The sequence below is a fragment of the Mugil cephalus genome, chromosome 5 (genome assembly GCF_022458985.1).
Source record: "Mugil cephalus isolate CIBA_MC_2020 chromosome 5, CIBA_Mcephalus_1.1, whole genome shotgun sequence".
Lineage (NCBI taxonomy): Eukaryota > Metazoa > Chordata > Actinopteri > Mugiliformes > Mugilidae > Mugil > Mugil cephalus.
In genome coordinates this window covers 17,214,776-17,230,293 of record NC_061774.1, presented here as the reverse complement: position 1 = coordinate 17,230,293, position 15,518 = coordinate 17,214,776, and the positions used below count along the sequence as shown (strand labels likewise).

The following is a 15,518-nucleotide window of genomic DNA, read 5'->3' as shown; positions in this document are numbered from 1 at the left end:
GGATCCAGCTTTTATGATCCTCCTCAGGCCAGAGCTGCGTGCAGTTTGTCTCATTAACAACGAGAACGCGTTGTAGGTGGTTATAATGAAGTGGCCCAGGACTCCATTAACATGAATGAATCGATCTATTTTGGAAATGATTTCTGATTAACTGTTCCCGATCAAGACCCGCGGTACCTTGGGTTTTTAATGAATAGGCTTGCCATAAAAGTCTTACAAGCTGCCAGTTAGTTATATTTATTCCTCACTGGATCCAGACCGGGGTTTTATTGACGGCCCGTTCTCCTTTTGCGTCTTCTCACAGTCGAACAAACACACACTCAGGTGATGGGAGGTAAGACCCTACTAACCCCCGTCTTGCATCAGCACTCCCAGTGGCAGATGGTACAGGAAAGAGCCGGACTCTGCTCGGGTTTAGAGGTTCATACCAGCTTTGGGTAACTTCATCCCTCAGCAGTCAACATTTAATCCCAGCCGCACGATCTCGGGAAGACAGTGAAGTCATGGGAGGATCTGGAGCATTGGACACTGGGCCCTGAATATTTAAAACCGCCTTTAAATGGAACTCATGACCATACGTTTATGACACAGGAAGCCCTGCACACAAAGTGCAGCAATCAGAAATAATGAAAGCACGAGGCCGTTGGGTTTATTAACCATTTCCTTGTATCATACAATTATAAAATTATGACGCAAACACTGCAGTAGCAAATGTTAACAGTCCACCTCGGCCTTTTCTGAAAACGCCAGTAAACGGCCCCTAATAGATGAGTCTGATGTGACATGAGTGTGACGTGAGGCCGCACGACGAGCTGAACGGTGTTGTTGAGTGTGTCCTCAGCCATGAAATTTCACAAATTCAGATTCCTCACTTTATTTGGCATTAACGTGCGAGAGAGCGTTTAATTGTCGTTTGATCTTAACTCCTCTGTTGTTGGAATGTAGCAAGCTGGCCATCAGCCATTAGCTGGCAAGAAAAGAAAGAACCATTAATTGCTAAGTGGGTCTCTTTTGGTTATTTGGCCATTCGCTTCATTCGAACCACGAGGAGCTCACAGTCTGAAAGACTCTTCTTGTTTGTCACAAAGAAGATTTGAACACGTAAATTGAACAATACTCTAGACACCTTTGAATTAAATATCGGTAAGACTGTCTTGTAATCAGTGCTCTTCATTCTTACAAAACAGAAGTCACAATTTGTACAAAGACAAAATAACAACAGCTAAAAAAGGCAACTCATCCAAATTGCTTCTTTGGTTTAAACTGGTAATGGGTTTAGGGTTTTAGACTCCAGGACGCTGGAAATCACTGGTAAGACTTCTTGAGGTGTTGTGGGCCCAACTTAACGAAACATCGATGAAAGGAGATGCCCACTTGAAAACCCCAATGATGTGCTGCATACTGCCTACTGTTGTTGTCTACTGTTATTGGCTAGGCTAGTTAGCTAGTTAGCTGGTGTCTTGTTGTTGGGCTAGCCTGCTGGCCAGGTTTTTTTTTCTTCTCCAGTTAGACTGGGCTCCAACTGGGCAAATTTGTCTTGCCCCAAATCTTGGCACAAGGGAGAAGTGTTGGTTGACATGTAGTTGCATGTCCCATCACTTCTCACCTACTGCTGTTAGGCTAGGCTAGTGAGCTGGTGTCTTCGTGTTGGTTGTTAGTTGGTAGCTGACTGCTAGCGTGCTGGTCGGTTTTTCAGATGGACTGGGCTTCTAAATGAGTTCTGAAACATTCACTTTAAAACCAATGACAGGAGAAGGGAATAAAATGAATAATCTTGTTGCAATGCAATGTTCTGCTGAGGAATCTGGCATGCAGTTTTCATTTAGACACGTCCAAGGTGTTAACTCGACTTTCAAATTCCCCATACCTCAAACTGATCAAGTATCTGTAGTAATGAGCCCCTCATCCCCTTGACCTACAGGTCGCAAAGACTCTCCTAGCAACGGCCTGCTGCCCCCTCTATTCTAACTGTTGCCCATACTTTAGAAATCCTCGCTCCTTCTCTTCTCTTAATTAAAGCCATTTTCATCCCTTTATAGCCTGCTGCTTGCTGCTGACACATAGTGTCTCAGTTGTTGTGTCAACTTTCCATTGCAGCTTTAAATAACCAATGTATGTTTTCCTTCCAAGATAGAAAACAATCACGTGATGCACACACATCTTGAGTGCTGCATTTCCCTGAAGGATGACACACTACTCTCAAAAGAAACTAAACATGAGATACTATTGTGCAAAACTGCTTGATTCTTATTCATTAAAGCAGTGCCGTCAGGAAGGTAAATGCCCGACCGGTCGCAAAGTTAACCTGCAGTATGACAACGAGCCTTACATACAGCCGTAGTAAAATAAATAACAATCTGATGTGAGAAGCAGAACAAGGAGCCTCGCAACAGATGGTCTGGCCCCCACAGAGCTCAGATCTTAACATCATGAAATCAGCCTGGGATTACATGAAGAGGCAAGAAGATACTGAGGCAGCTTGAATCCACGCAACTGTGGCAAACACTGCCAAGACCCAGAAACTACTTATACGCCAATTACACTGAAACTCTGTGCGAATGGATCTGGAGTCGTTTGGAAGAAAAAGAGACAGCAAACAGAGATTTAATTTATTTAATTATTTTTCATTTGCTCCACTTTGCAACTGGTTGGACAGAAAGGTATTTCAATGTTGGAGGATTGTTTCCACTGTTTGTGAGCTAAATCGTGACTCTGCTGCCCCGCTGCAATTATATACCATATCTTCCGCACGGCGTAAGCTTCGGCTGAATGCGATTCTGACAGCCTGAATTTAACGTGCATCAGAAAAGCGTTAATCAGCTGTCAGTAGAATTTAGCGTTCAACTGCATTTGGTAATCCTGCCAGTCCCCCCGTGGTAGTTTGGAATCATTACTCCTTCGCTATCATCGCCCTACTTCACTATGAAAGCAGCATGATCTGTTCCCCGGGACGACTGGAAGAATTCACCACTCGCTGGGCTGTCACAGTTCCCTACGTTCACACTGAAAACACATGGATGCTGCTGCTGCTGCTGCTTTGGAAAAGAATTCCACCTCCTTCCATATTTTAGTCATCAAATCCTGTTTCCTTTCCCTTTCGCAATCAAATTGTCTAAAAGCTACGGTGTTAGAGGAAAAATGAGGGGATAATAGAAGGTATTAGAATTAATCGGTAAAGAAAATCTTCCTAATTTGGGGCTATCCATCCAGTATAGCATAAAGTGACAGAGTGAACACATATAGTAGTAGGGCGTCCCCTCTTTCCATCAGTTTGGGGGCATGAAAAACGTTGAGTACCCCTGGTGTAGAGAATATTAACGCTTGGACTTGGCAAAGCAAGCAGCTTCTGATCTGGAGTGAATGCAGCCACTCCGGTTGAAGGATGGTCACGTCTTCATTTTAAAGTTAAAACACAGTGGACTGGCTGTCAATTAACATGCTTTTGACTTGAAGATAGAATCTGCACATGGACTCCTGGTGACACCAATTACTCTTGTTTTTATCTCTGGAACAAGGAAGCTTGAGGGCACATGAAGAGAATAAAACAGAAATTACCAATGTGAATTGCAATTCAGAGCCGCCTGTAAAGAGCTCATTGAGTCCAACACGAATGGCCGAGTATTATATGATGTACCAATGCCTGTGGGAAAATAAATTACATCACGGTGCACTCTCAACTGCGGTTGGAACTGAAAGGAAACCTTGCGGCGAATGAACAAACAGCACCTAGAGCCAGCGTGAGGGAAGCTTCAACGCTTTTCCACTGACCTGTGGTGAGATCCCAGCAGAGCCCCGTCTGCTGAGCTGCTTCAAAACTCTGGATCAGCTCCTGTCCTTTAAAGCAGCCTCCAGAGATGTCAGAACAAAGCCTTGCAGAAAATCACATCTCTGATAGGGGGGCTTTTAAAGCAGCCTTTAAAGCTTATTCACTATTAAAGAGATTAATTGCGCGTGATAGCCTGAATCAGTTTAATTTCTTAAAGCTGGAGCTCAAGAGAATTACAAGGAAAAAGGAAAAAAAAAAAGATCCCGAAAAACATGTTTTCAAAGAAATGCAAAAGAAAGACAAATTATTATTTTGTGTGTGTGTGTGTAAATGTAATTGAAAGAAGTGGCTTACATGTACCCTGAAGGTCCAAACCAGAGGTGGTTTCAGGCTAGGCTCAGTAGTAAATACATATTACATTACTTACCAAAAAAATGTCACATGGAATACCAGAAATCTGTTATTTGGCCAAAGAGACAGTTCATAGAAACAGTACAATGTTATGTCATCATGTCGTTAGTTTTTGGCCACAAAACTGAAAATTTAGAAATCAGGGGATCAAAGGAAAGTTATCATGAGAATATCTCTACACACTGACCAATCCATTGAGTCAATATTAAGATATTTGGCAGGATAAAAAAGCAAAGCTGATGAACATGAATTTCTGTGCAAAGGTTCGTGCTAATCCACAACTATCGGTCTTTGATTTTGCCAAAGAAAGTGGCATCCGACTTAAGGGACTCCATCGGAAGGAATCTTTGAAACCACTGTATCTGAGACACAAAACGTGGGGATTTGTCAGCGTGAGAAGCATCTCTGCTCAGACCTTTAAATATAACGTGAGGTTGGCTCTGTTGTCATGTGCATATGGAATAAGTAACCTAATTTGAATCTTTTTTCTAAGCTTTGTCTGAGGGGAAGCCAACATACACTCATAATGAACATTCTCTCAAACTATACAACAACAACAAAAAATAGGTCTCTGTGTTCTTACCGATTGTTTACAATCGCTGGAGTTTGAACAGAACGCTCTGATTTACGCTTAATGAGACTCAAAAATGTTGCGTAATATATAGGCATCCGCTAAAATCCCTCATCAAATGTTTGATTTCCCCCTCCCCAAATGGAAATTAGGGAGGACTTGGTGTGCATTCTTTTGATTTGCTTGTCTTATTATCCTACACAACACAGCAAATGATCTTTGAAGGGAGGGAACTAGTGTCCGCTCAGGCTCCCTCTGCGTTTGGTGAAGGCACAGCAGAAGCGCATGGTAAACAGCCAGGTCATAGTTTGCTCTCAGAGATTAACATGTGAACGGGCTCGATCTTTTTTTTTTTTTTTCGTCAGTCTTAATTGGACTGTGTTTATGTTTGTTGTGTGTTTTTTTTTTCCTGCTTTACGTTACCGGTTCAAGGGGAATCCGCGCCCGGATTAACTCGAGGGAGAGGATACGCGCGTTTGGAGAGAGCGCAAGTTTTACGCCTGAGTTTGGAGAGCGGACGCGCTGTAATTAGAACCACACCTTTGATTTTACCAAAGAGGATCCGAAGATGAATGGCACGGACATAATTTGCGGTTACAACCAAACAAACAACTTCACCGACCGGTCATGTGTGAACTCAACTCCCATACCTTACAGTCACATCGACATCACCACCTTCATGCACATATTCCCTTCAATCTATGGAATCCTGTGCTCCGTCGGAGTCATAGCCAACGGGCTGGTTATTTACGCGGTGGCTGCATGCAAGAAGAAGATGGTCTCTGACATCTACGTGCTCAACTTGGCGATAGCAGACATGCTGTTCTTGTTGGTGATGCCCTTCAACATTCACCAGCTGGTCAGAGACAGACAGTGGGTTTTTGGAAACTTTATGTGTAAAGCGGTTGTTGTGGTGGACGTCAGCAACCAGTTTACCACAGTGGGAATAGTTACCGTGCTGTGCATTGATCGGTAAGTGCTGAAGCCGGTAATGACAAGCATCATGTGTCAGTCAGGCAAAAAAGAAAAAAAAAAGAAATGTTATTGAATACATATTATTATATATTGAGAGCTGCACAGTCCATCAATAAAAAAAAAAAAGTACTGCGTTTTTGTAATTATCTGTGTAGCCAGGCATTGAGACACAATGTTCCATGTGTAATTGATGTGTGTGCCATGTTTATGATGATGTGAGCACATTTCGGGACAATTAAATGAGTCCTCACACCTGTGGTGGAGCTCATATAAACACCCATTTTAGAGCACTTTATAGCAACAGGGGTCGAGCCGTAAAGCCACACGCCCCTGAAATAATGCGTTTTTATCTGGTCAGTAAAGTAACTGTTGGCTTTTTGTCATGTCGTAAAAAAAAAAAAAGAAAAAAAAAGGAGGACGTGAAGGACGTGATTATAATCCATAAATATAGGCTAACTGCAGTGTCACCGGAATATTTTATACCAAGAAAAATACCCATGAAAACTGAATTATTTGAGTGTTTAACACATTTCACATGGCTGAGCAAATATGATATTTGTGGTCTTAATCAAAGAAGCAACTGTTGTGATTAGGGAAAGATATGGCTCAGTCCCGAGTGTAAAATCACATTCATTAGCTGTGCATTGGATTATAAGAGCACAGAATATAACCACAGTGACCAAGTTAATTTAGTTTTTTATTTTATTTTGCACTATATATATATGTATATATATATATATATGTAATATATATTACAGAAATAAATAATGAAACAGTGAAGCCTCCACCTTATAATATTATTATAATATATTATAATACTTCCAATCTCAATGTAATGTCCACTAAACACATAGCCATCCAAAACTGCATCTGTTTTCTATTCTAGTTAGTGACATTTCCTGGTCTCTGTACGACCTGTTGACAAACTGTTGTAATTAAGAGGAAGGAAAGTTATTTCTTACTTGTCCCAGGCTGCTGTGAAATCAACATGATCATTTTTCGAACTCAGAGCGAAGCTGCATAGAAAACAGGAGACTACGTGTTTGCGCTAGTGACTGTGTGTTTTTGCACCATCTGGACGAGCAAACTGTTCAATATGATTACACACAGATCATTTTAGTATCTAAGGAGAACAATTTGTAGTCTGACTTATCCTCTGTGCGACCCTAAAATCAATCCTGGCAGTGTGGGACGTATGTTTCTGGTCGTGTCGGGAATTATCTTGGCCGATCTGAAGCCAAACGTCAGTCAGAGGTCGAGGGCGGATCCGCGCTTATTGATTCAATCGTCAGGCTAATAGGGCATCTATTTAACTTCAGTGGACGAGCTCTTGCGGATGGTCAGGAAGCTAAACTCTTTTATTTATAGGCGGTTGAAGTTTAGGTCGCCTCAGAGGCAATACAAAAGCGCCGGTGTGCCCACACCCGTCAAATCTCAGCAGACATCTCGGGCGCACAAACACATTAAGAAGAAGGACAGGGATTGGAAATATGTAATTTGCTCCACTTAAATCACTCTCGGGGGGGGAAGTAATGACAGAAAGATTTTTCTTTCTCCAGATCCTCAAACAGTAATCAAACCCAAAAGGGGCCGTGTTTACTCTTTGCTGTTAAGTCACCCTGTACAAATTACACCAATTTGTCAGTGCATTTGTCAGTTTACGGAGCACGTAATATATTGAGAGCATATCTCTGATGTGCTGCTAGGTTTCATCCTCCTGCCTCCTACCTTGCCTGATTTCATTCTCTGAGCTTGTCATGGATGGGAACGACCTCGTAAAGACAAATATATATGCATTTTTTTTTTCACACAAGTTGCTTTTATCATTTGGCTTCTCAAATGAGAGCATAGTCAAGCTCTAACAATGTGAATCCCTCCTCCTAGGTACATAGCCATCGTCCACCCGAGCTCAGAGAAGAGGACCGTGCAGTGGACCATCCTCATCAATCTGCTGGTGTGGCTGGGCAGCTTCCTGCTCACCGTGCCGGTCATGATGTACGCCAAGGTGGTGCGCCGGCAGCATTTGGAGGTGTGCATGATGTACCTGGACGGGCCCGAAGACATGTACTGGTACACCCTCTACCAGTCTATCCTGGGCTTCATCATCCCCCTCATCATCATCAGCACCTTCTACTCGCTGACCCTCTACCACGTCTTCAGCTCCATCCGCCGGGTGAAACGCAAGCAGTCCGTGTGGGCCAAGAGAGCCACCAAGATGGTCCTGATGGTCATCGCCCTGTTCCTGGTGTGCTGGTCGCCCTACCACGTCATCCAGGTGGTGAACCTCAGCAACAACACGCCGACCGTCGCCTTCGTCTACGCCTACAACATCAGCATCTGCCTCAGCTACTCCCACAGCTGCATCAACCCGCTCATGTTGCTCATCTTCGCCCAGAACTACCGCGAGCGCCTTTGCCGCAGGAACGTGCTGCACAGCTCCCAGCACTCGTCCAAGGTGACCGTGGTCAAAACGGACGGCTCGAGCACGACGAACGACTCCAACTATCGCTGTACTGTCATCTAAGAAGGAAGAGCCCTTTCTTGTACATACACACGTAGATGTTTCGCTGCTTGCCACAAAAGGAAGTAGGTCCAAAGAGCGGTGTTGTCTCTGAAGTAAACTGATACCACAAAAAGAAAAAGTTGGTTCGAAGCATGAGCACTTCCAGCTCAGCCGCCGCCAACTGGGAGCTTTTCATTAACCTTTATCAACCACGGGCTACATCTTGTGCCACGCCGGTGTGTGACAGTACTGAAGTGCAGCTTGAGAGCTCTGTGGCGGGCAAATATTAGCATTTTGTTGAGTGTGTGTGTGTATGTGTGTGAACTTGTTGTGATATTTAGAAGGTGGGAGCACGAGTATGAGCCAACTCCCCGAGGGCTTACGAGGAAATTCAAATCCACGGCACAGCTGTATGAGCAGTTCGACGGATAAATTTAGAACTGCGTCTTGTAACGTCTTCAGTCGGAAGAGATGTGAACAGCGGCGAGACAATTACCAGCACCACTCTAATTGCGATTGGGGTTAATGATTTGTAACCGATAGCTTTAATAATGGTTGCCTTATTTACCGACAGTTCATAGATCTGTTATCTGACGTTTGTCAAATTAAGTAGTTGTAAATGTTTCTAATCTGCTAATAATGTCTCATAGGTTTAATTACCAACCAGGTCAACTCTGATTAAAGGTAATAGATTAATTAATCAGGTTTTATAATGTCGCGCAGACGCAATTTTCCCTTCTTAGAAAGCCAAATTGTTATTTTTTTTATTTCAGAATAAAGCAAATTATTTATTAACCATTTCTAAAGCATTAGTCACAGCCGATAAACTATTAGCTCCTTTAGACTGTGGAACCCAGATATATATATATATATATTTTTTTTTTATCTCCAACTGGAATTGAAAGCACTTAAACGCCATTTTATGGCTCTTTCGTGGTCGTCAATCATCAGAAACACGGTTAAATTGTGTCTTTACTTTGCGGTGCTCGTGACAGCTCATTCAACAAACATTCAAAGTCAGTTTAATTACAAATCACTGCACAAGGTGTCTCATGAGCACTCGATAATGACTCTCACGCCGCTAGTAATGGGAGTGAACGGTGAGACGTGTTTGTTTTAAAGGTCGCATTTGGAGAGGAATGCGGTTTTAGCGTGAGGCAGAACTTCTGTCTGATTTAGACTGAAGTGTTGGAAAATGCAGCGTTACAGACACCAGCGACAGCCGATGTCTCACCGAAATCAAGAGCTCTTTCAGATCATTAATGTAGCTCTGTCCACAACAATATTCAATAGGAAGTCTTTTATGTCTCTTTGTTCTCAAGCCTCCAGAGCTGGGGATATACTATGATCTAGCAACACACCACACAAACGCGGTTATCCTGTTATCAGATGGGAGTCAAGTAAAGGCACATACATAAACATACATAAATAGAGAACTGAGCACAGCCTTAATACTTGGGAGAAGACTGGCTTTAATGATGGATACTATGAAGCATACAATCTCATATTTCAATATAGACATTTAGTTTGTGTTTTAGGCGTCTGGTGGTAGTCTGAAGTCTTGGTGTTTATCCTAAAATGTATTTTGAATGTCTCCTTCAGATTGTGAGTTTGACGTGTATTTTAGTGACACAGAGCTTTTTTTTTTTCATAAATCACAAGACAAACAGAGCCGCACTGCAGACAACAAAGACACGGTGAAGGCCAGGCAGTGCTCCTGCGTCATTTACCTGGATTTGCATAACGAAAAGTGAGACTAAATGTGCAGGAAACTTGCATTTGCGTCACCTTTTGAGTCGTTTACAAAGAGTGCGGTAAAAATCTGGAATGACCTGATAACTAATGAATCGTCAGCGAGTGGCAGAATCGCTCTGAACTGAGTGATGTGTAGTAGCTAGAGGAAAGAAAAAACACAGGATGATCACCGTGACAAACTTCCTCACCCACAGATATGTTGTGATGGAAAGCTGGTCTGGATTGCGCTCTGGCAAAAATCCGCTGGGCCAGTTGCCAGCTGACGCAAACTAGTCATCAGACATAAACCACCTGAAGCAAAATGCGCACATCAACATTAACACCACTAACTCGGGAAGTCATCGACCATCTTGTGACAATGCAATGTTCTGCTGGGAAACTAACTGGATTACTTAGACAGGCCCCCCCACCCCACAGCTAGGACACACTTGGTGGCAAGCGTGCACACAAAAAACTGTTTAGGAACAACTAAAAAAAACACGAAGAACAGCACAAGGTGTTGACCCAGCCTCCAAATTCATTAGATCCCAAACTAAAGAACCCCCAATAACAACATCCTGTTGCCAGATACCACATTTTCTGATGAGTCACACCTGTTGTGAAGGCAAAAGGGAGACCTACACAATGTTAATGAGGTGGTCATAATGTTATGCTTGATCGAGGTAGAGGATCGTCATTTAAAACTAACAACATATGTGTGGCTATGTTCTGGAAAAAAATACTGCGGAGAGCCTTATTCATACCCGATCCCTCTGCCACTCCTTACCCTAACTCAATCACATTTTGTCGTACCATATTGTAAAGTGTTAGCAAGTTTACAGCGCCACTGGATACTTCATTGTGATATACTGCGTGTCTTGTACATAGAGCGCTACGGAGTGCCACCACGCCGTCGTACGTGTGGTTCTTGTCTGTGCTGCGTGCTTTGACCAAGACTGGATTACCCGCTGGGCCCCGGGAATCGTGTGTCCTGTCTGACACGCAGACTAGTACTCGATACAGACTGAACTACGCTGGGTTAGGGAACAAACGCCACAGCGGATCGGCGGATCGAAACAATCAAGGCCGAGTGTCAGGGGGAAATGGGAGAGGAGCAGCCGTCTGCTGAGTCGTGCGTTTTGTTGACTCCTTCATCTACCCTGACCTCCCCTCCTGCTCGCCCTCCGTCTCCGGGATTTGGGACCACTATATTGCGACACTGCTGCGGTGAGAGTAATAAGCCGCGGCGGCTTTGTCTCTGTCTTTATCAGACATTGCTTTTTGATATTTGCGGAAATGACTGCTGCTCAGCTGGGAGGATGGTCTCATTTTCACGCACGGTGATAAGAAACTGACCTTTATGTGCGAAACTGGAGGAGATTCCTTTTAATCCTCGTGTGTCGATATCCCGCTTACATGCTGCATATTCCTGAACACATCTGAGTGCAATCAAGAGCTTATTTTTGTTGCCCTGGGGGACCCTATACTGGGTGAATCCAGCCCTGAATTTGATATGTTTGATATTGTTTGTTTTTTTTAATGTTGCTGTGATGTTACTGTATTGAGCAGCCGATGAAGTCCCTCTAAGCCTATGTGGTTGTTGTAGTCTGACGTTACAAGTTATAACATATTCAGTATACGAGTGATGTCTAAACGTGAAGGTTGCTTATAAAGTCAGACATATTGTAAAGTGTCCTCGTATGCTTATGATTGTTTTTCACGTCGTCATGGACAAACTGCAGCCTGTACTTTCTCTAATTCAATAGAAGGCACACAAACTGCCACAGAGACTTCTTTCAGTTTTTATATTTCGTACGCCAGGGCTCTTGTTCCTTCCTTTAACGACCATGAAGATGGATAAGAGCCGGTGATTGGTGCAGGGGTAATATTTCACATGTGTGTGTGATCAGCCACGTCAAACAAAAAACACTTTGCTATTTACGGTCATAAACTCTCGTGACTGTGGAGGGATACTGGGGAAGCCAGCTGACACCGCACAAAGGGGCCGGTTGAAAACAAACGAGTGCCACTTATGGGATCACGGGCGTCCAGTTGCCTCAGGTTAAATGTGACGTGAAGCCAGAGTCGGAGCCTGGACGCCGCACAAAAGTGAACCGTCGACACCGTCCGCTTCTCACGTTAGCGACATCGGATTCAAGCTGCAGGGAGTTTTCGTCAGCTTAATCAAATTCCTCCTGAAGTCGTGATGGCAAATTTTCGCGATGCTGCGTGTTCAAGGTTCGGTGCACGGTCCAAGAAAATCATCAGGGAGAGTGGAAACAGCAGTTTTGTTTTTCCTTATGAACAGAAATTGCCTCAAGCGTTGGTGTAGAGGAGGGAGAAACGTCTGTTTGGTTAGCTCAGCGCAATCTGAGGGGTGTAAACACGGAAAAACAACTAAAATGGCTCGGGTCAGTGTCAGCCAGTCAGGGACCTGCAAATATGACGAGCAGAAAGTCCAGAAAGTCACAGAGGTGGAGTCGCTGTTTAATCAGAAATAGGCACCATTTAAAGAGTTTACACTTCTGTTTGTACACAGATATTCAACACAATTAATCAGCGACCGTGAAAAGTAATTGTAAGTAGATATTTAAACCCTTAGATGGAGACAGGCGATCCCTCCCCGTTTCCCTTTAACTGTCTTCTGGCTGCAGCTGAAAGTGATTAAGAGCATTTCTGAAAATGTCAGAGTCTTTCAGACCTGCCAGGACGTAATTAGATATCGAACTGTCGACCTTAATTAAACTGGCGGGACGGGATCAGCTAAAGACAATCATCTCATAGAAGAAAAAAGCCGGACATAATTAAATGGCCAAATCTGAGATTCATTTTCTAATTAAACTTTCTTTTCTTTTTTTTTCTTTCATATCTCTGCCTGAAATCATGACACAAACATGTCCAGAAAAACTGAAACAGAGAGAGAGGACGGGTCCGTTCTCCGTGTATATAGTTAAATCTGTACCTTCCTGAGGAAAATGTACATTTTTATTTTGAATGGAATCTGTTTTTTTTAGTTCCAATAAAAGTGAAAAGGATTCCTGCTCTTTTTTTTTTCTTTTTTGTGCATGGAAACTTGCCTCTGTCAGTTCTTCTTGAGTGTGATTTCATTCGCTTTCTGCAAAGTGAAATCTTACGGCGTGTGTGATGATGTGTATAACATGTAAGATGTTCATTATTAAAGGTGTAACAGTTCAACGAGCCGCCCTAAGCTTCTCTTCTTGTTCGCTGTGCAAACAGCACCTGCTCTGCACCGAACGCTTCCTCCGCATGATTCATGACACATGGTCGGGCAGCAGTCCTTTTGTGACGAGCGCCAACATATAAATCATGTGACTTCCCGCTCACCTCCCGTCCGCAGCGACTCCCCTTCCCCAGTTTATCTTTATGAAGCAGATCAGACTAAATGCAGAAAACATGAATCAAATCATGGATTCTTTACACTCTTGTCTCGAGCCTGGATGAAAGAAGATGAACTTTTCTCCTTTCCCCCACAGTGCAAGTAGAGCGATCGTCGTGAAATCATAAAAGATGCACATCTGACAAATTTTCCACTCGGCCGCTGAAACATTAAAGAGGGTCGCGGAATAAGTCGACCCGGCTTTACAGCCCTTGCCAGTTGCGCCTGGTGAACGTGCACCCACTGTGAAAACACTTGTTAACTCTGAAATGCACCAATTAAAAAAAAAAAAGAAAAGAAAAAAAAAACATTGCCTCACTGCAGCTGAGATGACATTTGAGAATATTGCCCGGTGGAAGAGGAAAAAGTGGAAGTGTGGGCGCCTCCTAAATTTTAGAGAAGCTAAATTATTATTATTATTTTTATCCTCATCCACCATCAGCACGCAAACTGCATTTCACCCTGCTCCCCCACATTGCAGCTATTTCTGTGTTGTCACACAGTGTAGCCAAAGATGACTCACAAGCCTTATTAACTAAGATGAGATTTTGATAAAAAATGTATCAACTAAGAAGCGAGTTGATATACTTATTATTATGCTCTAGACCAGTTCTCTAGTCACTCAGTTTGATATAAAGACAGAACTATTAACTGTGTGTGTGTCTACTCTCTTACCAGAGCTGCAGTTGTGGATAAAGTACCCAGCCTTACTTTTACCAACACTCCCCATAGACTTTAATCTGAAATACCATTACAAAAACAAAACCAAGTGAAGACCACCACAGTTAAATGACTCTATAAGATGACTAAACTAAATGTACACCACGTAAACTAATTTGATCTTCAGTCATGTCTTTTCTGTATTTCAGGATCAAGCTGGTGCAACAACCCCCCCGGGGGAGAGATGCGTCCTACATGGACATCTATTTTTATGTTGAGTCCAGGTCATCATATGTCCAGAGAGATATTTCACTTTTTAGTTCTGCTCTACAAACAGTATACTAGCGAGCTTATGAGTAGCACTGTGCTCTGACATCTGGTTTGGTCATGTCGTAAGTTTGTCTAGTCAGCTTCAACCACCGACAAAGAAGGAGCCAATAGAGACAACGAACCTGCCCGCTCTACAGTCTTATTATCTAAATGAATAAGTATTACTAATTTAGATTGGTTCACTTAAAGGGTTTGTATTGTCGCAGCCTTGGGGATATTTTTCCTCCCAAAAAGGTGATGGGGATTTGAGCCATATTTGTGGTTTATTGCGTGTACAGCACTTTAGAAATCAACCTTGACTTGACTTGAGCCTAGTCTGGACAACATACTTGCTGGTCTGATCTATGGTTACCTCCTAAACTGTAGCAAATCAGCTAATAGATACCTGACTGTGTGGGTAATTTGTCCAGCAGGTGTTCAAGTCAATTGATGGGACTTGAGCCAAACTAAAACATTAAAATACATAATAATAATAAATTCTTTTAGGTAGATTAGGTAGTAATATTGATGCATATTCAGCTTTCCATTCTTCTGAAAGGTTTTAGTTAGCTATTTGACGTTATAAAAACAGCATATGATATCATGAATGCGACAAGTTGCCATGCCAAAAGCTCCATGAAGCACCATCATAGTCGAAATAAAAAATAAAATAAAAGCATAATCCAACATGTCCATGTAACTGGTGGAGTTACAGCAGGGTGCAGTATTAATCAAATCAAAACTTGAGTCTGGTTGAAGTGTGGTCAGGTCCATTGACGGTATATACAATGGACCACACCACGTGAGGGTCAACTGTCAGGGTTCTTTTTTGAAACCAGGCTGCAGGAACTGCAGAAGGTTGGTTTTGTCCAGATGAGTTTTCAGTAACATGGCTTCATAGATCATTGGCCCATAAGGAGGGGAAGTTGCCACTAGTACCAGTTTGCTAAAGAGACTGAGGCCACACAAAATGCATAGATGCACTCCTGCTTTACCGTGGAGTATGGCATGTTCCGGCCAATACATAACAGCGTTGTCATATTAATCACTCATAACATGGCCGACAGGTCGAGTTAAATATGCCACATAGCAATCTTTGTTTCTGACATGAAACACACACTTTGCTCACAAGCTTCTCTGAGTCATTTAAATGCCCACGTGAAACTTAAGTGGGCTGTACAATGTCCTCTGA

General features: G+C 42.9%; 1 protein-coding gene across 1 annotated transcript; it reads left to right on the top strand.

Annotated features, from left to right (window-relative positions):
• Positions 1-4,924: 4,924 nt before the first annotated feature.
• LOC125007641 (melanin-concentrating hormone receptor 2) lies at positions 4,925-13,155 on the top strand. Its single transcript, XM_047584366.1, has 2 exons — positions 4,925-5,720; positions 7,608-13,155. Exons 1-2 carry the CDS (start codon positions 5,317-5,319, stop codon positions 8,245-8,247), a joined length of 1,044 nt encoding a protein of 347 aa, XP_047440322.1. The 5' UTR covers positions 4,925-5,316; the 3' UTR covers positions 8,248-13,155.
• The last annotated feature ends 2,363 nt before the right edge of the window (positions 13,156-15,518 follow it).